The sequence below is a fragment of the Lampetra planeri genome, chromosome 73 (genome assembly GCF_965212315.1).
Source record: "Lampetra planeri chromosome 73, kcLamPlan1.2.h2, whole genome shotgun sequence".
Taxonomy (NCBI): Eukaryota; Metazoa; Chordata; class Hyperoartia; order Petromyzontiformes; family Petromyzontidae; genus Lampetra; species Lampetra planeri.
Window position 1 is genome coordinate 221295 of NC_136178.1, and position 26617 is coordinate 247911.

At 47.2% G+C, this 26617-nt stretch overlaps 1 protein-coding gene across 4 annotated transcripts in view; it reads right to left on the minus strand.

Moving 5' to 3' along the window:
- LOC144737762 (uncharacterized) overlaps positions 1 to 26617 on the minus strand; it is a 164006-nt gene that overhangs the window by 122066 nt on the left and 15323 nt on the right. The window contains exons 1-5 of one of the 4 annotated variants that reach the window (XR_013589071.1): positions 20087 to 20263; positions 18350 to 18442; positions 13135 to 13298; positions 12318 to 12501; positions 9881 to 10939 (exon numbers count right to left, since the gene is read on the minus strand). Coding sequence is in view for 3 of the 4 variants with exons in the window: in XM_078620621.1 (XP_078476747.1) it covers positions 10731 to 10939; positions 12318 to 12501; positions 13135 to 13298; positions 18350 to 18377 (585 nt within the window). In the remaining variant the exon portion in view is untranslated. Of the gene's footprint in view, positions 1 to 9471; positions 10940 to 12317; positions 12502 to 13134; positions 13299 to 18349; positions 18443 to 20086; positions 20264 to 26617 lie in introns of those variants that run through there. The other 3 variants (XM_078620621.1, XM_078620622.1, XM_078620623.1) reach the window with 3 other exon arrangements.

Below are 26617 nucleotides of genomic sequence, written 5' to 3' on the forward strand. Positions count from 1 at the left end.
GTGTTTTTCACCTGAAACGCGTTGTTGCCCTTCGAGTCATCTCGAATCGAGGCCTCGCTTTTGTCGTCTCGCTCTGGAAACTTCCCCAATCTCTGTCCCTCGAGGAAGCTTCCGTCCAAGATAAAACTACAGAACAACAAAACTACAGAACAAAACATCGCCCCCCACCCCCACCCCGTGTAGCCTCAAACAGACTGATGGGGCAAGTGCTGTTAGTAGCGAGTAGCAGCACCTATGAAGGTAGACACAGACAAAGGTCCCCCGTGTAGCCTCTGACAGACTGTTGGGGCAAGTGCTGTTAGTAGCGAGCAGCACCTATGAAGGTAGACACAGATAAAGGTCCCCCGTGTAGCCTCTAACAGGGCGGTAGGGGCAAGTGCTGTTAGCGAGTAGCAGCACCTATGAAGGTAGACACAGGCAAAGGTCACCCGTGTAGCCTCTGACAGACTGTTGGGGCAAGTGCTGTTAGTAGCGAGCAGCACCTATGAAGGTAGACACAGATAAAGGTCCCCTGTGCAGCCTATAACAGACTGTAGGGGCAAGTGCTGTTAGCGAGTAGCAGCGCCTATGAAGGTAGACACAGATAAAGGTCCCCTGTGCAGCCTATAACAGACTGTAGGGGCAAGTGCTGTTAGCGAGTAGCAGCACCTATGAAGGTAGACACAGACAAAGGTCCCCCGTGTAGTCTCTAACAGGGCGGTAGGGGCAAGTGCTGTTAGTAGCGAGTAGCACCTATGAAGGTAGACACAGATAAAGGTCCCCTGTGCAGCCTATAACAGACTGTAGGGGCAAGTGCTGTTAGCGAGTAGCAGCGCCTATGAAGGTAGACACAGACAAAGGTCCCCCGTGTAGCCTCTGACAGACTGTTGGTGCAAGTGCTGTTCGTAGCGAGTAGCAGCGCCTATGAAGGTAGACACAGATAAAGGTTTCATACTCTTAGGTTTTTTCGGTAAAGTCACGTAGGTAAAAAATAAAATTTAAATTAATAAAAATAATAATATAAATAAAATAACGTGACTTTTTATTTTATTTCTATTATTACTTTTATTAATTTTAATTTTACGTTTTACCTACGTGACTTTACCGAAAAAACTTAAGAGTATGAATCTTTGCAGTCACGAAAGCTTCAAATCTAGAACAGATAAAGGTCCCCCGTGTAGCCTCTGACAGACTGTTGGGGCAAGTGCTGTTAGCGATTAGCAGCACCTATGAAGGTAGACACAAACAAAGGCCCCCCGTGTAGCTTCTAACAGACTGCTGGGGCAAGTGCTGTTAGCGAGCAGCACCTATGAAGGCTACCGGCACTGTGGCACACACAGAGGGGGTGGGTGGCCAGCACCACGCCCGGCCGCCTTTGTCTCTCCCCCAGTGGCGATATTCACTACTACACACCGCTACTACACCAGCTACTCATTTGAGGCCGAATAGACCCAGGGGAGGCCTAGGACCGGTTCAGAGAATCGTCACCGGTGGTGTTGGCCGCGAGCGGGAATCGAACTCGGGTCGCCGGGTTCGTAGCGCAGCGCTAACCGCTGCACCACCGCTCCCCCACGTGAACGTCCAACGGGGACCCAACGGCGATGGTCACGGATCGCCGGTGACGAAGAGGAGAAGCAGGTTCCAGTTCTGGGAGGAGCGCAGAGGGTTTTTTGTTGTTGTTGCACGTGTGTGTGTGTCTGTGTGTGTGTGTGTCTGTGTGTCAGTGTGTCTGTGTGTCAGTGTGTCTGTGTGTGTGTCAGTGTGTCTGTGTGTGTGTCACTGTGTGTGTGTCTGTGTGCCTCTGTGTGTGTGTCTGTGTGTGTCTTTGTGTCTGTGCGTGTCTGTGTCTGTGTGTCACTGTGTCTGTGTGTCTGTGTGTGTGTCTGTGTGTGTCTCTCTGTGTGTGTGTCTGTGTGTGTGTCTGTGTGTCTCTCTGTGTGTGTCTGTGTGTGTCTCTCAGTGTGTGTGTCTCTGTGTCTGTGTGTGTCTATGTGTGTGTGTGTCTGTGTGTCTTTGTCTGTGTGTGAGTCTATGTGTGTGTTTCTGTATCTGTGTGTGTGTCTCTGTCTGTGTGTGTCTTATGTCTGTGTGTCTCTGTGTGTGTCTGTGTTTGTGTGTGTCTGTGTGTGTGTCTGTGTGTGTCTGTGTGTCTGTGTCTGTGTGTCTGTGTGTGTCTGTGTCTGTGTGTGCCTGTGTGTGTGTCTGTGTGTCTGTGCGTGTCTGTGTGTGTCTCTGTCTGTGTGTGTCTTATGTCTGTGTGTCTGTGTGTGTGGTGTAGCGGTTAGCGCGCTGCGCTATGAACCTGGCGATCCGGGTTCGATTCCCGCTCACGGCCAACACCAGTGACGATTATCTGAACCGGTCCTGGGCCTCCCCTAGGTCGACTCAGCCTGAAATGAGTACCTGTTGCGGTGAGAAAACATCGCCACTGGGGAGACAAAGGCGGTCAGGCGTGGTGCTGGCCACCCACCCCCTCGTGTACCGTTCCGGCCTTCATAGGTGCTCGCTAACAGCACTTGCCCCCACAGTCTGTTAAGGCTATACGGGGGATCTTTGTCTGTGTGTCTGTGTGTGTCTGTGTCTCTTTGTCTGTGTCTGTGTGTGTCTGTGTGTCTTTGTCTGTGTGTGTGTTTCTGTGTCTGTGTGTGTTTCTGTGTCTGTGTGTGTTTCTCTTTGTCTGTGTGTGTGTCTCTGTGTGTCTCTGTGTCTCTCTTTGTCTCTCTTTGTCTCTGTCTGTGTCTCTGTCTGTGTGTGTATCTGTGTGTGTCTGTCTCTGTCTGTCTGTGTGTCTCTTTGTCTGTGCCTGTGTGTCTGTGCCTGTGTGTCTTTGCCTGTGTGTCGTTGTGTGTGTGTCTCTGTGTGTCTCTGTCTGTGTCTCTTTGTCGGTGTGTGTGTCTGTCTGTGCGTGTGTCTTTGTCTATGTGTGTGTCTCTCTGTCTTGTCTGTGTCTCTGTGTCTCTACTTCTGTCTATGTGTCTTTGTCTGTGTGTGTGTGTCTCTTTGTGTGTGTGTCTATGTCTGTGTGTGTCTCTTTGTTTATGTGTCGACCAAATATGGGAAGCGGTAGTGTAGCGGTTAGCGCTACGCTGCGCTACGAACCCGGCGACACGATTTCGATTCCCGCTCAAGGCCAACACCGGTGACGATTATCTGAACCTGTCCCGTGCCTCCCCTAGGTCGACTCAGCCTCAAATGAGTGGCTGGTGTAGCGGTGTGGTTAAACATCGCCACTGGGGAGAGACAAAGGCGCCCGGGCGTGGCGCTGGCCACAGTGCCGGTAGCCTTCATAGGTGACGCTGCTTCTCGCTACTAACAGCCTGTTAGAGTTTACACGGGGGATCTTTATCTTTGTGTGTTCGTGTGATGTCCGCTGTTCCACGCGGGTGGCGCCTGCCCAGTTCCTCTGGCCCACCTCGCCCCACCAGAGCCATCGAGCGGCCTCGCGGGATAAGGAAAACCATCCTCAACCTCGCTGAACTACTCAAACCAACGGAGTGGGTCCATGGACCCCCACACCCACCAGTGGCGGATGATCCTAGCAGCAGAAGTTGCTACAAATCAGAGATCGCAAACGGGTTTTGATTCCTTACCCGTACCCGTACCCGGCCGCACCAGGGTCGCAAACGGGTACCCGTACTCGGCTGGGTACGGGTAGCGGGTATCGGGTAGGGTACGGGTATCGGGTAACCGATTGCGACCTCTGCTACAAATGCTACGGGCCCCGCACTTTCAAGGGCCCCGCGCTAAACTCTTTCAAGCTATCAATTCCGGTTCAGTCATTCTGCACGTGCTCTAATAATATAGTACTACACTGCCTTCAGATTTTATGGACAACTGGGTGTTTAAGGTGAGCGATTTGTCGTATTATCTGGTTGTATAGCAAATGTAAAAAAACAATTACTTTACTATGCAAGTTAAAAATGTATGTCTTTTAATATTTATGTTTTTTTATTTAGGGCCCTTTAATGACCACATATCAGAGGTCGCAAACGGGTTTTGATTCCTTACCTGTACCCGGCCGCAGCAGGGTCGCAAATGGGTACCTGTACCCTACCCGTACCCTACCCGAAATGAGTGACAAACGGTGACTCACCAGTGACTCACAGCCTACCCGTACCCGTACCCGGCTGGGTATGGGTTGCCGGGTATCGGGTAGGGTACGGGTATCGGGTACCCGGTTGCGACCTCTACCATATATGCTACAGGCCCCGCAATTCGTTTCATCCGGCACCGAGACCTCCCCCACCCGCCCATCCCCTGTCAGTCGGTAAAGTTTGTCACGTAAACAGCACACGGACAAATTGGTGACCACTTCAAACCCGGACCGGTCGTCGTCGTTGTTGTTGTTGTTTCGCTGGAGAGTAAATCCGCAACATTTACAACTCGCGACGAGGCGTCGAGCGACGATTTGCCAATAATTGTGACGCGATCCGCCCCTCTGCTTCCGGTCTTTAAGGTAAGCACGGTGACGTCATCGCTGTGAGCCAATCAGGTGTAGTGTATGGAAGTTTCGATTTAAAGCTTTCGTGACTGCAGGGATTCATCTTCTTGGTTCTTTCGGTAAAGTCATCACGTAGAAGGGAAATAATAAAATAATAAAATATTTAACATTAAAATTTTATTATTTTATTATTTCCCTTCTACGTGACTTGAAAGTCACGTAGAAGGGAAATAATAAAATAATAAAAATACCGAAAGAACCAAGAAGATGTATGGACGTTTTTTCTTCATGTGGTTGTCACACCTACAGTAGTGATGTCACGAGCCGATTATGATAATAAAATTAAAGATTTATTAGAGGAAAGTACCTACATTAAAATTAAACGAGATCCAACTAATACTTTGGAACTTAAGACTACTGCAATCATTGCAAATTCATTAATCCCAAAAAATGAGCAATTCCTAATTAAGCCAAGGGCTTCAAAACCACCTAGACTGTATGGGCTACCAAAGATCCATAAAATCGGCATCCCTTTACGACCCATAGTCAGTACAATTGGCTCTGCCACATATAAATTAGCAAAATATGTAACTAAACAAATACAGCCTTACATCGGTAGGACACCATCATTCATAAGAAATTCAGAACATCTTGTGAATATGATCAAAGATATTAAACTTAACCCTAATGATATTTTGGTGAGTTTTGATGTGATTTCGCTATTCACTAAGGTTCCAGTGAGCGAGTCGCTTACATTACTTGATACACTGGTAAAGAATACAGATTTACCAAAAGATATTCCGAAACTCGCAGACCATTGTTTAAATAACACTTACTTCTTATGGAGAGGCGAATTCTTTAAACAAAGGGAGGGAGCAGCAATGGGCTCTCCTTTATCTCCTGCTATAGCAAATTTGTACATGGAAAACTTTGAAACCAGAGCACTTGCCTCGAGCACATTAAAACCATCCTTTTGGTTTAGATATGTGGATGACACTTTGGTTGTCTGGCCACATGGTAAAGATACACTTAACGATTTTCTAAATCATCTCAATGCACAAAACCCGGCCATTCAGTTCACCATGGAAATGGAGGTGAATAACACACTCCCGTTCCTGGATATTTTACTTGGGCATGGCCTAAATGGTAAAATAACACACAGCGTTTACAGAAAGCAAACGCACACTGATGCCTATCTGAATGCAGATTCGCATCATCACCCAGCTCAGAAATCCTTTCTTATCAAGACGCTCATACATCGGGCTAAAACAGTGTCAGATGGTGAAAGTCTAGTGAGAGAGATTAAACATGTTAAAGAAGCACTAAGACAGAATGGCTATAATAATGCTCAAATTAACAGAGCACTAAATGCCAAATCACGATCGCAAAGCAACACTGCTGAAAGCGATCAGATTATTAAAACAATAAAAATACCATTTATCTCAGGAGTAACTGACAAATTAGCCCGTGTTTTGCAAAAGCAAAACATTACAGTAAGATTTGGTACAGTACACAAAATTCAACAACTAGTAACGTGCACTAAAGACGAATTACCTAAATTATCAACAGAAGGTGTATATCGGATTAATTGTGTATGTGGCAGATGCTATATTGGACAGACAGGGCGTAACGTTAGTGTAAGACTAAAAGAACACCAGAGAAATATTAAACTATCACAAACACAACTGTCGGCAGTGGCAGAACATGTATGCCAACAGGGACACTCAATTGATTTTGACAACGTTGAAGTGTTGTGTAAAACTAGTTACTACTGGCAAAGACTAATTAGAGAATCGATTGAAATTGAGAGAAACAGAAATAACTTTAATCGCTCAGACAGCTACAGGCTTAGTGCGGCCTGGAAGCGTATCATTAAATGAGACACATTACAATTCCTTATAAGGGAAACAAACACTAACTGATTACTAATGTAGCATGATCACAATAAAACACATTCCAAATGATTACTAATCTACAACTCGCATCGTAACAATAGCCTGATTACTAATCTAGTATATAATTACAATAACTCCCCCCTCAAATCTTTGCACCTGATGAGTTAATGAGTTAATGATGACGTCACCCTGCTGCTGCTCTATATAAGAACGGGAGACAGCAGAGCCTCACCATTCTGGCGAATTGCCCGATGATGCTGGATGCAATTACCAGCGAAACGTCGTACAACTCAAATTGTAAATGTCGTGGTTTCACGCTTCAACACACCAGTGGGCTAAAGCAGTGAACTATTTGTCTTTTGTCAATGTGACACTTTTTTACTGATTGGCCGTGTCGGGTGGTGGAGGGTTACGACACATTTATAAATAACACGATCTAAACCCAAAAACGTTGATTATGAGTTGTCACACCTGATGACGATTGCTTGTATTGCGATCGAAACTTCGTGATCTATGAATTTTCTACCTACGTTACTTTACCGAAAAAACGAAAGAGAATGGGGGGGGTATTGTAACTATATAACAATTGATTTTTTAATCACAGTTGATTGGCACGTGATGCCTTTACAATGAATGCATTTGTAAGGTGTAAGACGTGCCTGTCAACCCGTACGCGTTATATCCGTATTTTTGTGCGGGGAAATCGATTTTTTTAGGTCCATACGGCGCACAGCCGTTTCAAGACGGACAGCAAAAATGTGTCCATTTGTGTTTCTCCCTTGTGATGTGACTTTGTAGGATGAACGTTGAGATTTATAAGGAGCACGGGGTGATCAATACAGGTCTGAATTGGGCTGTAATAAGGTAGGGCACTGATAAGGGGTTGACAGGTTTGGTATATAAGTGTAGTCTATAGTGAAGTGTATAGTAGTGTAGTGTTTCGTGTAGTTTATAGTAGTGTAGTGTATAGTGACTTTGTAGGATGGACGTTGAGATTTACAAGGAGCACGGGGTGATCAATACAGGTCTGAATTGGGCTGTAATAAGGTAGGGCACTGATAAGAGGTTGACAGGTATGGTATAGAAGTGTAGTGTATAGTGTAGTGAATAGTGACTTTGTTGGATGAACTTTGAACATTATAAGGGCATGGGGTGACCAATAAGGTCTGAATTGGTCTGTAATAAGGATGGGGCACTGATAAGGGGTTGACAGGTACGGTAATTGTCTACCAATAGATCGCTAATCACAGTTGAATAGCACGAGATGCCCTTATAAGGAATACAATTTTAAGGTGTACGACATTCACACTTAGGCGATCCAATCCAAAAACCTTTATTGTGAATAATATCAGTCTCGAAAGCCCGCTCCGTGCTAAACGTTCAGTCAGCTGTGCTGTGCCAACCAACAGGACCGAAAACCAACAAGAAACCTCGATCCTAAACCTTCAATGGTGCCCGCACCCCGAAGTAGGAAGTGCCGGTCAAGACAGCATCTGGGCCGGTCTGCTACAAAATCTTCACTCAGAAGCCCCTCCGATTTAAACGTCCCCCATGGCTGTTTACTTAACTTACCAAAGAAGAGTCAACTTCGGCAAAACAACTTCCCGGCACCCACATGCCCCTAAAACTGCCTCAAGATCTCTCCCGGTGCTCACCGACACCAATTTACAGCCGCTAGTCGCCATCAAGTGATGGCCACGTCACCACGGCGCCCGTGCCAGGCTAGGTGCACTTTGAGGCTATCACGGGAAGTGTCGGAGGCTCGCTGCTGACAGGAGGTCACAGGAGAGACCCTGCAGGTGCCATGGGTTGACTGACTGAGATGACCGATAGATGCACCAGCAGCTGTAACCCCCTACTGTGCCAGGCTAGGTGCAAGAGGTCACGGGACAGACCCAGCAGGTGCCATGGGTTGACTGACTGAGATGACCGGTAGATGCGCCACCACCAACTGATCAGCAGCAGCAAAGGTGCCCTTCATGAGCCTTCTCCAAGACACACCTCAAACGTACAGACAATGCCTTTTTTGCGAATGTCCAGACATTGGCAATTCTTTTTTCCTTTAACCACAGTCACCAAAACAAGAATCTCACCACCAGAAGCGTCCCCCCTTGTTGGGGTTGAAACATCGAAGGCCTATCCATCGAGGCGAATATGTCATCGACATGATCGTCTTTATTCTTCCACATTATCAATGTTGCGGCGAAACGCAACCATCGTAGCCAACTGGAAAGAGCCACACTCCCCTCCAAAACTGCATGGAAAAGGAGCCAATGCGTTGTCAACAATTTCCGCTTTGTTGGGGCAAGTGGTTCTTATTCTTTGCCTGCGAGTGCATCACGCACCCCCTGTGGGTGCGCCACTGTTGTGGGTTCCTCCTGGTGTCAAACCCCCTTCCAAAATCACCTCTCTTTCTGTATGTGCGCACGTGTGTGTGTATACCTGATATCTTTTTTGCGTATAATAATAAAAAATACGCGAACATTCAGACTGCCGTTCTCTCGAGATCTGTCCAGCAAACTTCGATATTGCACAAGACCGATTTAAAGCTTTCGTGACTGCAGGGATTCATCTTCTTGGTTCTTTCGGTAAAGTCATCATGTAGAAGGGAAATAATAAAATAATAAAAAAAACTAAACACAATAAAATACAATTCTCACGACGTTTCGGCCACAACGCAAGCAGCCGTCCTCAGGTGAAGGCATACCTGTTTTTCACCTGAGGACGGCTGCTTGCGTTGTGGCCGAAACGTCGTGAGAATTGTATTTTGTTTAATTTTTATTATTTTATTATTTCCCTTCTACGTGACTTTACCTAAAGAACCAAGAAGATGCACAAGACCCATACACACGCTCTCTCTCTCTCGCTCGCAGTTACACCGTAAACTAGTATTACCGTCCACATCAATCGAGACAATTTCCCAAAAAAAAACAAAATATACATGTTTATATGACTTCATTTCCTTAGCAACTCCGCGCACGCGCTTAGATTGTAACGGGGGCCACTCCGGCTACGAATGGTGTATATTTATATATATATGGGATTATCAAAGTAAAATGATAGGTTTTATTATTTTACTTTGATGTATGACGTATCGCTGGTAATTACAACTAGCTTCATCAGGCGACAGCCAGATTTGTGATCTGGCTGTCGCCTGATGAAGCTAGTTGTAATTACTGGCGAAACGTCGTACTCAGATTGTTAATGTTGTGGCTTGGCTCTCCAACACGCCGGTGTGCTGTACTAGTACACTATACACTACACTATACACTACTATACACTACACTATACACTACTATATACTACACACTACACTACACTATACACTACTTTACACTACACTATACACTACACTATACACTACTATACACTACTTTACACTACACTATACACTACACTATACACTACACTATACACTACACTATACACTACTATACACTACACTATACACTACACTATACACTACACTATACACTACTATACACTACACTATACACTACTATACACTACACTATACACTACACTATATACTACACTATACACTACACTATACACTACTATACACTACACTACACACTAGTGTTGTACTAGTAACGAATTGGCACGTTCTGTTTACGCGACAACCCTTACTAGTTGGCTGTGTCGGGTGGTGGCGGGTTTTAACGACACATTTATGCATTTACGCGATCTAACCGAAAAACCTCTATTATGAATAAAACAGCAGTTGTGTTAAGATATACAAACACCAAATAGAAACATTTTGTAAGGAATCATGTACTGCATTAGCTACACGTATCCGTGATACTGGCAAGGGAGGTCCCATGATGTAGCAGCTATAAATGCCTTGATAGTGGCATTGGCTTTGTGCTGTTCCCCTTTTGGCATCCTCTGGTCTAACACTAGTTGAGACTAGGCCCTAAAGAAAGCTGTCTCTGGTGTAGACCAATCAGTTTCAAAGACAATGCTTCATCATTTACTACCAGAGCATGCCTGCATGTTCACCGCAAGTACGGTGAATGCAGACGTGATTCCTTGGAAAAGGTTTCTGTTTGGTATTTTATTGCCAAAAAGGGTAAAACCGATTCTTAAAAAAGAAAAATGGCGTTTTCCCAATAAAGTAGTTCCCTCGGTTGCTGATTGGCCAAGGGCACGGCTTAGCCACGTGACTTAACCAACGGCTCCAATTGCCCGAAATCGGTGGGGTGACCAATAATGTCTGAATTGGTCTGTAATAAAGTAGGGCACTGACAAGGGGTTGGCAGGTGTGGTGGTTGTTAGATAAACAACCACCCAATGACCACCACCCCGTGACCACCACCCCATGACCACCATCCCGTGACCACCACCACCCCATATGACACAGCAGGGGAGGGGGGGGGGGGAGCGTGGGGATGTCGCTCATCCAGCAGCGGAGACTAAGCAGTGCTCGCTGCCGAGGCGAGGACTTGCAGCTCGGTCGATGGTGGCGTTCCGCTCTCGTTGTCCCTGCTCCTCCTCCTCCTCCCCCGCATCTTCTTCGCGATGACAAATCCCATAACGGCGACAGCGATCACCAGCAGAGCCACCGCTGCCACGATTATGGTGGTCTCGCCGTTGTTGTTTTTCTTGCCGGGATCTTCCACCACTGTGAAGGGAGAGACAGAGAGAGAGGAGGCGTCGCGTTGAGAGTGGTGGTGGTGGAGGTAGTGGTGGTGGGGGTTGCAGAGAGTTCACAATCCACACGCACGTGGCACAGACTCAATCAGTGAGGCTGTGTCAGGTGGTGGTGGTGGTGGTGGTGGTGGAGGTGATGGTGGAGGTAGTGGTTGTGGTGGTGGTTTCACAACCCACTGCCAATCAGTGCTGTCAAAACAGTTGATGCATCTGCCGGTCATCTCAGTCAGTCAACCCACGGCACCTGCTGGGTCTGTCCCGTGACCTCCTCCTCCTCCTGCACCTAGACTGGCAAAGCAGTCATCCCATGGCATCTGGATCTGTACCGTGACTACCTCTTCCTGCACCTAGCCTGGCACCGCAGTCATCCCATGGCATCTAGATCTGTACCGTGACCTTCATAGGTGCTGCTTCTCGCCACAAACAGCACTTTCCCCAACAGTCTATCAAGGCTATACAAGGGATATTTGTCTTTGTTATACATTGAGGAAGTTACGAGTGGTTGTTCTGTAGGTAGATTTGCACCCACGATAGGAATGTGGAATTTCCACCACCGGCTAATCTGGGCTGTAAACTGTACTTCAATCTATAAACTATTTCTAATTTTACCCAGGTCAAGGCCGTACTGAGCTGTGTAGCTCCTTGTAAGACAGGCGGCAATGATAGCCGCTCAACCAAGTGGCCAATATCTTCATCATCATCACGTGGACATTTAGCAGCCAAATACCCTGAACGCGTGACGTCGACTCTGGAGGACCCGCAGTAAAATCCATGCGACCACGCAGAGAGAGAGAGAGAGACACACAAACTCGAAATATACAGCAAGGGTCAGGGTCGAACCCACGGCCTCCTGCGTACCAGGCGAGGGAGTCAACATCTCCTAACCACCGTGATGATGATGATGATGACAAAAACACAAACTAAAAATATACAACAGCAGGCATCGTCCGCTGGAACCGTTCGAGAGAGAGGGAGTGAGATGGAGGTAGCGGTTCCAATGTTACCTTGAAATAATTTACGTAGCTCCTTGTCCAAGGCGCCGTACACAGCATGAACAAGGCTACGACATGTGAATGTTAATGGTGGTAGATTAGATGAATGAAATAGAGGGGAGGAAGCGTTGGTGTGGCGAGTCTGTGATGATGCGTGCATTCAGTGAAAGCGACATTGATGGCAGTGTAATTGATCATGAATGGATTGAATGAATGATTGGGTTAATAAGTGGATAGCTGTATCATGAGAATACTTATTATTCTGAAAGTAAATGATGATTGATGAATGTATTGAATGAATGGGGCTAATGAGCTATAGCCGTGCAATGAGCGGAATGAATGGGGAAGTTGTTTCACCTTTCGAAACGACGCTCAGAGTGATGCTCAGGATTAAATCCAAGTCAAATGTCTCGCACGTGTAATCGCCGGCATCTTCCATTCTCACGGCCGAGATCTTGACGGAGGCGTCGCCCCGGCTCAGATCTCCTGCCCACTCGATGTTGGGCAGTAGAGGAGTCGGCTTCTTGTCGAAGACGAGGACCTGGATGTGGGGGGAATTTGTGAGCGATCACGAGCGCCGCGTGTGCTTGTGCGTGTGAGTGAGCGGCAATTACCAGATCATCGGCATGATGATGAAGGTCCTTAATGATCGTGAGCAGAGGGTCAGGGACTCCGAAAGCACAAAGAGCAACCCAGAGCCCAGGCCTACTGATGGTAGCATAGGCCTAGACCTGGTCAATAAAGCAGAAATGTAGGGTATTGTTGGAATTCCCTACACCTCTGCTGTAGCAGACGGACAGAATATATGGTGTTTGTGTTGGACCGCCCTTGCCTGCAACCACATTGGGGCTATGCAAGCCTCTCCCTGAGCATGCCTGGCAAGGCGATGTTGAATAATTCTTGCGAGGACCTTTCCGGCCACACTGAGGAGGAGGGATATGCACCTGTAGTTGTTAGTCTGCGCGGTCTTAAAGCGGGGAACCACAAGGGCATCCTGCCAATCCTGCGGAACCCGTCCTGTGGTCCAGACAATTGTGACGATGTCACGTAGGGCAGTCTGCAGCACATAGTCGCCACCCCCCATCAGCATGTCGCTTGGGAGATCACTCTCACTCATACATACACGCGCAAACATGACGCTTGCTTAAAAATATATATTTTTAAATCATCTCACCTGTACGGATGATTCATTTGCTGATTCTCTTTCCCACGTGACCATCTCGTCGTCAGGGACGGACTTGTTAAAGAGACACGGAAGGAGTGCGTCGGAGCCGGCTTCTGCTGAGATGTGGCCCTGAGCCAGAGCTAAGCCACCACAGCTCAGGGCGATGGAGAACCCTGCAATGGACGCGTGAAAAAAAAAATATTAATAACACGGCAACGCGCCGAACGGCCACAGCGCATCGCGTGGTGCAGCGGTAACACTCGCTTAGCCTCGCAGGAAGAAACACCTGAGTTCGATTCCATCACTTTTCTACAGTGAGTGAGTGGAGTTTGCATGATCTCCCTCTGTCCTACAGAATGAGTGAGTGGAGTTTGTATGATGTCCCTCTGTTCTACAGAGTGAGTGAGTGGAGTTTATATGATCTCCCCCTGTACTACAGAGTGAGTGGACTTTGTATGATCTCCCGCTGCTCTACAGAAGTTCAACAACAAGAACACGAACAGCTCACAGTGGCCGTGTGTAACCCACAGACAAGGCCACGCTCAGTACACGGTTGATGCAAAGCTGGTTTAGGGCTCATACATGGGGTTGATAATACTGGGTGGCAGTGCGTGGGTGGCGGTGCGTGGGTGGCGGTGCGTGTGTGGCGGTGCGTGTGTGGCGGTGCGTGTGTGGCGGTGCGTGGGTGGCGGTGCGTGGGTGGCGGTGCGTGGGTGGAAGTGCGTGGGTGGCAGTGCGTGGGTGGCAGTGCGTGGGTGGCAGTGCGTGGGTGGCAGTGCGTGGGTGGCAGTGCGTGGGTGGCAGTGCGTGGGTGGCAGTGCGTGGGTGGCAGTGCGTGGGTGGCAGTGCGTGGGTGGTTGTGGTTACTGGGTGGGTATTTTCGGGGATTTTCCCACGACAGTCAAGAATCATCAGCACAGCGCACGCGATGCATCATCAGCAGCATCAGCAATATAATCTCGTGTCCCTACTGCAGGAGGAATACGATGAGCTATGATAACCAATGGATCTCCATGGGTCTCCATGGGTCTCTATGGGTCTCTGAGTCTCTATGGGTCTCTTTGAGTCTCAATAGGTCATTATTGGTCTCTATGGGTATCTGAGTCTCTATGGGTCTCTATGGGTCTCAATAGGTCATTATTGGTCTCTATGGGTATCTGAGTCTCTATGGGTCTCTATGGGTCTCTATGGGTCTCTATGGGTCTCTATGGGTTTCAATAAATCATTATTGGTCTCTATGGGTATCTGAGTCTCTATGGGTCTCTATGGGGCTCTATGGGTCTCTATGGGTCTCAATAGGTCATTTTGGTCTCTATCGGTATCTGAGTCTCTATGGGTCTCTATGGGTCTCAATAGGTCATTGTTGGTCTCTATGGGTATCTGGGTCTCCATGGGTCTTTATGGGTCTCTATGGGTCTCTGATTCGCTATGGGGGTCTCTATGGGTCTGTATGGGTCTCTGAGTCTCTATGGGTCTCTATGGGTCTCTATGGGTCTCAATAGGTCATTATTGGTCTCTATGGGTATCTGAGTCTCTATGGGTCTCTATGGGTCTCAATAGGTCATTATTGGTCTCTATGGGTATCTGAGTCTCTATGGGTCTCTATGGGTCTCCATGGGTCTCAATAGGTCATTATTGGTCTCTATGGGTATCTGAGTCTCTATGGGTCTCTATGGGTCTCTATGGGTCTCAATAGGTCATGATTGGTCTCTATGGATATCTGAGTCTCTATGGGTCTCTATGGGTCTCAATAGGTCATTATTGGTCTCTATGGGTATCTGAATCTCTATGGGTCTCAATAGGTCATTATTGGTCTCTATGGGTATCTGAGTCTCTATGGGTCTCTATGGGTCTCAATAGGTCATTATTGGTCTCTATGGGTATCTGAATCTCTATGGGTCTCAATAGGTCATTATTGGTCTCTATTGTTCTCTGATTGTCTATGAGTCTTTATGGATATCTGAGTCTCTATGGATCTCAATGGGCATCTATGGGTCCACTGAGTCTCTATGGGTCTCTATGGGTCACTGCGTCTCTATGAGTCTCTGAGTCTCTATGGCTCTCCGAATCAAAATATTGTATTCATACAGCAGGAGGAATCCGATGAGCTATCAAGCTCTTCTCCCACAGATGCACAGTAGGGGCACGTGGTAAGAACGTGACATCAACAAACTCAATAGCAGTGCAAAGTACAAAACAGGTCAACACAAATCACCCATGATAATTGTTTTTTTACCCTTCTATCTGGCAACAAAACTGACACCTTTTTTACAAGGAGTCATGTTTGCATAGACCACAATACCTGCAGCCATAATGCAAACAAAACACACACAACTCTGATAATGATATGCACTGTCCTTGAAGTTGATTGGTCCACACCCGAGATAGCTTTCCTTAGAGCCTAGTCTCACATGGGTTGGACCAGCTGACGCCAAAAGGCACACAACTCAAAGACAATGCACCATCAGAGTATGAGAGCTCGGGGTAAGCATTTACACCATTGGAATCTCATTTGCTAGTAAAAAAATTATGATCATTGGTTTTTTACCCTTCTATCTGGCAACAAAACTGACGCCTTTTTTACAAGGAGTCATGTTTGCCAGGTAAAAGGGTAAAAAAACAATTATCATATATTTTTTTTTTTACTGGCAAATGAGGTTCCAATTGTACAAATCACCCAGACGCACGCACAGGCGCACTGCTGAACTCCCCCCTATCCTACCAGGCAAAGCCCCACTGAGCTATTAACTTGCTTCTCACAAGCGAACACGGCCACCACAAACTGATTGCAACTCAACAAAAGTTGCCCCAAATCATAATTAGACCTCCTTTGCCAGTACCAGAATATAATAATAGGGCTGTTCCCCTGTTTTCTGGCAACAAAACTATTATATTGTGGTACTGGCAAAGGAGGTCTAATGATGTAGATGCTCACCCCGAGCCCTCATTACTCTGATAGTGCCGCTGTCTTTGAGCTGTTCGCCTTTTGGCGTCCTCTGGTCGAGCACCAACTGAGACGAGGCTCTAAAGAAAGCCGTCCCTTGGTGTGGACCAATCAGTTTCAAGGACAATGCCAATGTATTGTCATAGTGTGTTTTTTGTTTGCATTTTGACTACAAGTATTGTGGTTAATACAGACATGAATCCTCGTAAAAAGGTTTCAGTTTTGTTGCCAGAAAAAAGGGAAACAACCCCTATTATTGACCCAAATCATTTGGACATTGATAGCAGCAGCATCAACAAACATGTCAACGCCTTATCAGTGCCCTACCTTAACACAGACCAATTCAGACCTTTATCGGTCACCCCGTGCCCATGTAAATATCAACGTTCATCCTACAAAGTCCCATCGCGAGACAGAAACGCAAACAAATAGACACTAATCAGTTCAACACGGAGGCTTTCACGACCAATATCATCCAAAATATTTTTTTTTTTTGGGTTAGATCGCGTAAGTCTATAAATGTGTCGTTAAAACCCGCCAACACCTCTATTATAGACAAATAATTTTGTAAACTCAATTTCCCTGTTCAAGATAAACGGATCGGTTGACAGTTATGGCTCACACGAGGGGGTGGGTGGCCAGCACCACGCCCGGCCACCTTTGTCTCCCCCAGTGGCGATGTTCACTACTACACACCGCTACTTATTTGAGGCTAAGTCGACCTTGGGGAGGCCTAGGAGCGGTTGAGATAATCGTTGGCTGTGAGCGGGAATCGAACTCGGGTAGCGCTAACTACTATACTACCGCTCCCCATACACACAGACACACACATAGACGTAGACACACAGACGTAGACACACACACAAACACACACAGACACACACACAGACGCAGACACACACACAGACACACACACACAAACACACACACAGACACAAACACACACAAACACACACAGACACACACACACAAACACACACACAGACACACACACAAACACACACACAGACACACACACAAACACACACAGACACACACACACAGACGTAGACACACAGACATAGACACACAGACACACACTCACAGACACACACACACGTAGACACACACACAAACACACACACAGACAAACACACACAAACACACACAGACACACACGCGTACACAATTCACTCGCGGGGTTTCCCACTCTGTGATTGTTTAGTTACAAACCAGTTACAAGTCACCGAGGACTACGTTACAAGTTTTCTGTTCCTTAAAGTTGTCATTGTTCTGTGGACGTCAGTATGTGTTTGTGTTCGTGCATTTGTGCCCGATGGCAGGAAGTCACGGGGCAGACCCAGCAGGTGCCACGGGTCTACTGACTGAGATGACCGAGATGACTGGCTGATGCACCACCTGTGCCCCCTACAGTGTCAACTTGCTGTGCTTTAGCCACCCGGCGCTCCGCTCGTTGTTGTGAGGATCCCTACTTTGCTGGAGGGCGACTGCCTGCAACTGCCCAATAGTCTCAAGGTGCACCTAGCCTGGCACTACCAAGCAGCGTCCTTTACGAACCTCCTCCTCCACAGAGGCCGACCTTGACACCGCTGGTACCGGTTCTCGGCAAGTCCACTCAGCTCCACATCCTCCTGTCACTCCATCTCTTCTCTAGCTCGTGCCACTCACTCGCTCACTCAACCACTCACCTACCCACCCACTCACTCAGCCACTCAACCATTTACCTACCCACTCACTAACCCACTCACTCACTTACCAACTCACTCACTCACTCACCCACTCACCCACTCACCCACCCACCTACCCACTCACTCACTCACCCACCCACCCACCCACTCACCCACTCACTCACCCACCCACTCACTCAGCCACTCAACCATTTACATACCCACTCACCCACCCACTCACTCACTTACCAACTCCCTCACTCACCCACTCACCTACCCACCCACTCACACACCCACTCACCCACCCACCCACACACCCACTCACTCACTCACTTACCAACTCACTCACTCACCCACTCACCCACCCACCCACCCACACACCCACTCACTCACCCACCCACTCACCCACTGACTCACCAACCCACTTTCTCACCAACCCACTCACCCACTCACTCACCCACTCATCCACCCACCCACTCACTCACCCACCCACCCACACACCCACTCACTCACCCACCCACTCACCCACTCACTCACCCACTCATCCACACACCCACTCACTCACCCACCCACTCACTCACCCACTCACCCACTCACCCACTCACTCACTTACCCAGGAGCTTCACTGCGATGCTGGCCATCTTCCGGCTCTTCTCTCGCTGCGGGATCCGAGATGAGTGGCAGCCTCTTGTCTTGGTCTCTGTCTCTGTCAGAACGAGGAAAAAGACGCTGCAAGATGACACTGACGCCTGCTCTGTGATGCTTCCAGTGTTCAGGGTTCTGCTCGAGGCGCGGCTCCGGCTGGAGCACGCCATGTACCACACACATCAAAGTTCAAAGTTCATGTATTAGGTGTAGCCCTGTGAGCCATTCGGCTCTTGAATCGGGTGCAACCGCAACAAACAAAAAACTAAAACATGAACAAGAAAACATCTTAAAGTGACTATGTGCAAACAGAAATCCAAGAAAAGACAGCAAAATATTGCAGAAAAAGCACCGTACACCAACACTGTGTGCAAAAATCCCAGTGGGATGCAAGTCAAACAACACCAACCACAAGACAACTTAGATTAAGGCCATCAGTCTAACTCTGCACTACAACAAACAAACATGGCCAAACCAAAAAACGTTTCGAAAATCACCAAAATAAATCCATAAAAGCAATGAAACAGTGATCATAGGAACTGTGACCGAATTTTCATGTCGGTGATGTGCAGCGCGTCTTCTTCGAACGGTGGGGGGCCGGACAAGCCCCCCCTCTGTAGCAGCGTGGACGGCACCCTCGTGGTGTTCACCTTCTGAAGCGCTCGCTCGTCACCGTGGAGTGCGTGTTGACCACCCCCACCACAACCACCACCACCATCACCACCACAACCACCACAACCACCACCACAACCACCATCACCACAACCACCACCACAACCACCACAACCATCACCACCACAACCACCATCACCACAACCATCACCACAACCACCACCACAACCATCACCACCACAACCATCACCACCACAACCACCACCACCACGTGACTTAGCTTTTGTGTTGTGTGTGGCGCATTGAGCGCCACAGCGCGTGGATTTTGTAGCGTTTGTTTATTTGCCTGCTGGTGACTTTGTGTGTTTCGTATCGGAATCGCCTCCAGTGCTTTTGCAATAAAATTTGTTTAAAAATCTCTCTGTCTCTCTCTGTCTGTCTCTGTCTCTCTGTCTGTGTCTCTGTGTATCTGTGTATGTGAGTATCTCTGTGTGTCTGAGTGTGTATCTGTGTGTATCTGTGTGTGTATATGTGTGTGTGTAGCTGTGTGTATCTGTGTGTGTATATGTGTTTGTGTATCTCTGTATGTGTGTATCTCTGTTTATCTGTGTATCGGTGTGAGTATCTGTGTGTGTGTATCTCTGTATGTGTGTATCTGTGTGTATGTATCTGTGTGTATCTGAGTATCTCTGTGTGTGTATCTGTGTGTACATGTATGTGTATCTCTGTGTCTATGTATCTCTGTATGTGAGTAGATGTGTGTATCTGAGTATCAGTGTGTGTCTCTGTGTATCTGTGTGTGTATCTGTGTGTATCTGTGTGTATCTGTGTGTATCTGAGTATCTGTGTGTGTATCTCAGTATCTCTGTATGTGAGTAGATGTATGTATCTGAGTATCTGTGTGTATCTGTGTGTATCTCTGTGTCTATGTATCTCTGTATGTGAGTAGCTGTGTGTATGTATCTGTGTGTATCTGTATGTATCTGAGTATCTGTGTGTATCTGTGTGTATCTGTTTGTCTCTGTGTATCTGTGTGTATGTATCTGTGTATGTATCTGTATGTATCTGAGTATCTGTGTGTGTATCTCCTCACCTCGTGCAGTGCTGGAGTGGCTTCTGCTCTCGTCTCGAGTGCAGCTCCACCTCCTGCTGCTGTCTGTGAGAAGACACGGAAACAGCCCCTCCAGATGTAGCGAGTCTGGGTTCAATCCCCCCTCCCTCCCTCCCTCGTTCCGTCCCTCCTCAGTGAACCCGAGCACGTCATTGCTGGGTAGGTGCGGAAGGAAGTGGGGTTTTTGTCTGTGTGTAGCAGCAACAACAACAGCCACGCAGGTGTAGTGGTGAGTGGATGGAGTCTGTGTCTGTGTGTAGCAGCAACAACAACAACAGCCAGGCAGGTGTAGTGGTGGGTGGTGTCTGTGTGTAACAACAACAACAGCCACCACAAGGCAGGTGTAGAGGGGGGTGGAGTCTGTGTCTGTATGTAGCAACAACAACAACATCAAGCGTGGTGTAGTGGAGTCTGTGTCTGTGTGTAACAACATCAACAACAACCACCACAAGGCAGGTGTAGTTGTGGGTGGAGTCTGTGTCTGTGTGCAACATCAACAACAACCACCGCAAGGCAGGTGTAGTTGTGGGTGGAGTTTGCGTCTGTGTGTAGCAACAATAACAACATCAAGCGTGGTGTAGTGGAGTCTGTGTCTGTGTGTAACAACAACAGCAACAACCACCACAATGCAGGTGTAGTTGTGGGTGGAGTATGTGTCTGTGTGTAACAACAACAACAACCACCACAAGGCAGGTGTAGTGGTGGGTGGAGTCTGTGTCTGTGTGTAACAACAACAACAACCACCACAATGCAGGTGTAGAGGGGGGTGGTGTAGTGGAGTCTGTGTCTGTGTGTAACAACAACAACCACCACAAGGCAAGTGTAGTTGTGGGTGGAGTCTGTGTCTGCAACAGCAGCAACAACAACAGCTCACGGCCATTAAAATGGCGGCATCGCCTTTGAGTGTTGCGCGTTCTTCTCAACAACTTTGAACAGGGAGGGTGGAGCGGGCGATGTGGGGGGGGGGGGGAGGTTCGTCGCTGTCCATCGTTAATCCGCGTGGCACGTTCCAGCTGCCCGCCGTCGACGGAGCGACGACGACGTCACAGTCGAGGCTGTCGCGGGCCAATGGGAGGACGAGGACGACGACGATGACGACGACAGGAAACGTTTCCGATGGCCGCCAGTAGGGGGGGGGGCACAACGAGCGAGGCTCCTCCTAAGGCCCCCCCTCGTGTCGTCTTTGTTGTTGTTAGCGGCGTTGGGCCGCGATCCTCAAGAGGCGAGGACCTTTCACTCGGCGTGGTCGCAAGGGGCGAGAATGATTGGGGAGGGGGGGGGGTTACCCACCAACCCACGTGATCGACATCAATTCTAGATTTGAAGTTTTCGTGACTGCAAGGGCCCATACTCTTTGGTTGTTTTGGTAAAGTCACGTAGGTAAAAAAATGATGTAAAAATAAATTAAAATAACTTGATACAGTCATGTTGCTGTGACGGTGCCACCTGAAGACGGAAGCTTGTGTTTGTGATTTAATTTATTTTTATTTTATTTTTTACCTACGTGACTTTACCGACAAAACCAAAGCGCATGTGATCGGCATCGCCATTGAGACGGTCCGTGCTCCACCGGATTGGACAAGACGGAGCCCCCCACTGAGCACCCAGGCAGGCGGCAAGCAGCCCGGACTCAGTCGGTGTTGCTAAGTAGCAGGGCGCCCCAGGGGCTCGGGAGATGTTGACTACCTCGCCTGGTGTACAGGAGGTCGTGGTTTCGATCCCGACCCTGACGACGCCTACTGCTGTCTATTTGGAGTCTGTGTTTCTATCATCATCATGGTGGCTAAGAGATGTTGACTACCTCTCCTGGTACACAGGAGGTCGTGGGTTCGATCCCGACCTTGACGACGCCTGCTGCTGCCTATTTGGAGTCTGTGTTTCTCTCATCATCATCACGGTGGCTATGAGATGTTGACTACCTCGCCTGGTACACAGGAGGTTGTGGGTTCGATCCCGACCATGACGACGCCTACTGCTGTCTATTTGGAGTCTGTGTCCCTCTCATCATCATCATCACGGTAGCTAGGAGATGTTGACTACCTCGCCTGGTGTACAGGAGGTCGTGGGTTCTATCCTGACCTTAACGATGTCTGCTGCTGTATATCTGGAGTCTGCGTCTCTCTCCCCGTGGTGGTCACTGCGTGGATTTGTTTCCGTGTCCTCCGGTTTTTCCGGGTCCACATGTAGAATCAACATCGCCACGCGTTTAGAGTATTTTACTGCTGCTGTACGTTTCCACGTGATGATCATAGGGGCCATCCTTAAATGACGTCACGCACCTGGGGGGGGGGGGTCAGACATTTGTGACAATGTGTGACGAGGGAGGGTGGGGGGGTTTGAGAAATGTGACGTCACATCTAAATGTGCAACACGTTCTACTTAATTAAATAGACTTTTTAATAAATGTTTTCTCCTACAACATCAGTGTAGCTCCACATTAAATACGCACTTCAATGACAATAGTTCAAAGTGATTTGCAGCATGTTTTATTTTTGCGGGGTGGGGGGCAGAGCTTTGTGACGTCATATTTGAGGGGGGGTCTGCCTTTTTGTGACGCCGTGTGACGATGGGGGGGGGGGGTCAAAAATCGTCCAAAATTGCGTGACGTCATTTATGGACGGCCCCATATCAGCCACGTGGTTGAGATGTTAATATTTGTGATGGGCAGGTCGCTTCTGATAAAGAGGCACACATCTCAATGGCGCCTTACACTGGTAACAATCAAGTTTAGTTTTAGTATGGATCTCGATAAGTATGGGTCTCTGTGGGTCTCTGTGAATATCTATAAGTATGGGTCTCTGTGGGTGTCTGTGAGTCTCTGTGGATATCTGTGGGTCTCTGTGAATATGGGTCTTTGAAGGGTTCTGTGGGTCTCACTGGATCTCTGTGGGTCTCTATGAGTGTGGGTCTCTGTGGATATCTATAAGTATGGGTCTCTGTGGGTGTCTGTGGGTCTCTGTGTATTTATGTGGGTCTCTATGAGTTTGGGGCTCTATTAGTGTGGGTCTCTATGAGTGTGGGTCTCTATGGGTCTCTATGAGTGTGGGTCTCTATGGGTCTCTATGAGTGTGGGTCTCTATGAGTGTGGAGCTGTACTGGCGCGGTTCGTCCACTAGAGGGCGATGGAGCGCCGCCCCACCAAGCAGCTGGGGATAAATTACATTATGTAACACGATTTTTGTCCCTGGGTAGTAGAGTGTTATTTTCTAATTGCTTATGCCTCAAAAGTACAGAAAGTTTGCTGCTATTATTATTCCCCACAAACGTTGCTTTCGTGACCAGGACTTTTCGTGAAAGAATGACACAAATGCACACCACGTTTTCTCATTAAAAATAGGCACATTTCAAAATATCAGTGTCCTGGTCACAAAGCAAAGTTTGTGGGGAATATCAATCGCCACTTTCTGTACTTATGAGGCATAAACAATTAGAAAGTAACACTTTACTACCCAGGGACAAAAAAAAATTGTTCCCGTTCTGCCTCACGGCAGGTGTTTTACTCCACGGCAGCAGTGGGGCTGTGTGTGTAGACAGGAGTTTCCTGTTTTGAGCTTGAGTTTGGTCACGTGACCAGGAAGTTCCGATTTGACAGCCTTTCAGCCACGAGGCTGGGGGTCCGCCATTACACAGAGTTCAAGATGGTGGCACAAATCACGACCCAGTGAAGACAGCTGTAACTGTACATTGTGGGACTTTAAGAAGCATTGTCTGTAAGTTCGTTTATGTTCTGATAATATTGGGAATGCTGTTATAATGTTAGAACGACCGTTATGCTGTAAATGCCTTTATAATGATGTTAAATTGTTACGATAAATACGAGGCCTAGTTAACAACGAAGCCTGCAACTTGCCTTATTGTAAAGGTTACTTGTAATTGAATAAGTCGAGTCAAACTTGTACCCAAGTAATGATATTGCGATCTGCAGAGCAAGGATGACGAAATGTATCATTCATAGTGCTGTGTTATATGCAATGCTGTACATCTGGGGTGCAGTGTGATGATTGCACGATGTGCCTTTGTTTAACACAGTAGCTTATTCTCTTGTATAGCTGTTCAGTGCTGTTGTGGGTGCCTGGTCCATCCAGGATCTATTGTTGAGTTTCAGGTTATCTAGGACAATGTTGTGATGCTGTAGTGTTCATGCATTGTGTTGATGTTTCCAAGTATTAACAGATGGTGTATCTGTGCTGTGTTTTTCCATTAGTTTTACCTCGTTCAATTCAATAAATTATGTTTGGAGTCGGATGTTCACCCTGGCTCTGAGGGTTTTTTGGATGCGAGGTTAACTACTCAGCGGTGCAACGCAGCGCACAGTGAGGCCGAGACAGTTACACAGTGTTATTTTTCGAACAAAAATACATTTGACTTGAAGCTTTCGTGACTGCAGGAATTCATATTCTCTGGGTCTTTCGGTAAAGTCACGTCGATAGGTTCCAATTAATAAAAATAAAATAAACAAATCTACGACGTTTCGATCACAACACAAGCGATCGTCATTAGGACGATCGCTTGAGTTGTGATCGAAAAGTCGTTGTTTTTTATTCGCTAAATCCATATATATATATAAACGAGCTTTACTACCCGGCTTCGGCCAGGACTTGGATTAACCACGCCCGGCCGTCTTTGTCTCCCCAGTGGCGATGTTCACACCACACCAGTTACTCGTTTGAGGCTGAGTCGACCGAGGGGAGGCCCAGGACCGGTTCAAATAACCCTCACCGGTGGTGGGCGTGAGCGGGAATCGAACTCGGGTCGACCGGGTTCGTAGCGTAGCGCGCTAACCACTACACTACCGCTCCCCCCCCACACACACATGCACGCGTTCATAGGTACACATACACGCGCTTGCTGCAGATACACGCAACTTTCAGGGTGCGTACGGCAGTAAACGACTGAAATAATAAAGCAATGCTGCGCGAAGAACACTTTAGACCTGCAACACATTTGTATGACAAATTTCAAGTTTGTTGCATGTCAGGAAGTATGCTAAACATTTTGAACAGACACACATTCACACATTTCCCTTTTATTTATGTAGAAAAAATAACTATTACATAAAAAATTGGCAATATAACTCTTAATTTAAAACATTTGTGCAGTGTACAGTGTAGTGTATAGTAGTGTCGTGTAAAGTGACTTTGTAGGATGAACGTTGAAATTCATAAGGGCACGGGGTGACCAATAAGGTATGAATTGCATCAGGCACCCCCTGTGGGTGCACCTCTGGTGTCAAACCCCCCTTCCAATATCACCTCTCTTTCTGTGTGTGCGCACGTGTGTGTATACCTGATATCTTTTTTGCGTATAATAATAAAACACGCGAACATTCAGACTGCCGTTCCCTCGAAATCTGTCCAGCAATCTTCGATATTGCACAAGACCCGTGCACACGCTCTCTCTCGCTCGCAGTTAAACCGTAAACTAGTATTACCGTCCACGTAAATCGAGAAAATTTAGAATATATACATGTTTAAATTATTTAATTTCCTTAGCAACTCCGTGCACGCGCTGCATATTCGATTCTAACGGGGTTCACTCCGACTACGCACGGTGTATATTTATATGTATGGGATTATCAAAGTAAAATAATAGGTTTTATTATTTCACTTTGATGTATGACGTATCGCTAGTAATTACAACTTGCTTCATCAGGCGACAGCCAGATCACAAATCTGGCCGTCGCCTGATGAAGCTAGTTGTAATTACTGGCGAAACGTCGTACTCAGATTGTTAATGTTGTGGCTTGGCTCTCCAACACACCGGTGTGCTGTACTAATACACTATACACTACTAGACACTACTATACACTACCCTATACACTACTATACACTGCTATACACTACACTATACACTACTATACACTGCTATACACTACACTATACACTACTATACACTACTATACACTACTATACACTACACTATACACTACACTATACACTACAGTATACACTACACGATACACTACACGATACACTACACTATACACTACACTATACACTACTATACACTACACAATACACTACACTATACACTACACTATACACTACTATACACTACACTACACACTAGTGCTGTACTAGTAACGAATTGGCACGTTCTGTTTACGTGACAACCCTTATTAGTTGGCTGTGTCGGGTGGTGGCGGGTTTTAAAGACACATTTATGCATTTACGCGATCTAGCCGAAAAACCTCTTATGAATAAAACAGCAGTTGTGTTAAGATGTTCAAACACCAAATAGAAACGTATTGTAAGGAATCATGTACTGCATTAGCTACACGTATCCGTGATACTGGCAAGGGAGATCCCATAATGTAGCTGATCAACCCCAGCTATAAATGCTCTGATAGTGGCATTGTCTTTGTGCTGTTCCCCTTTTGGCATCCTCTGGCCTAACACTAGTTGACTAGGCCCTAAATAAAGCTGTCTCTGGTGTAGACCAATCAGTTTCAAAGACAATGCATCATTTACTACCAGAGCGTGTCTGCATGTTCACCGCAAGTACAGTGAATGC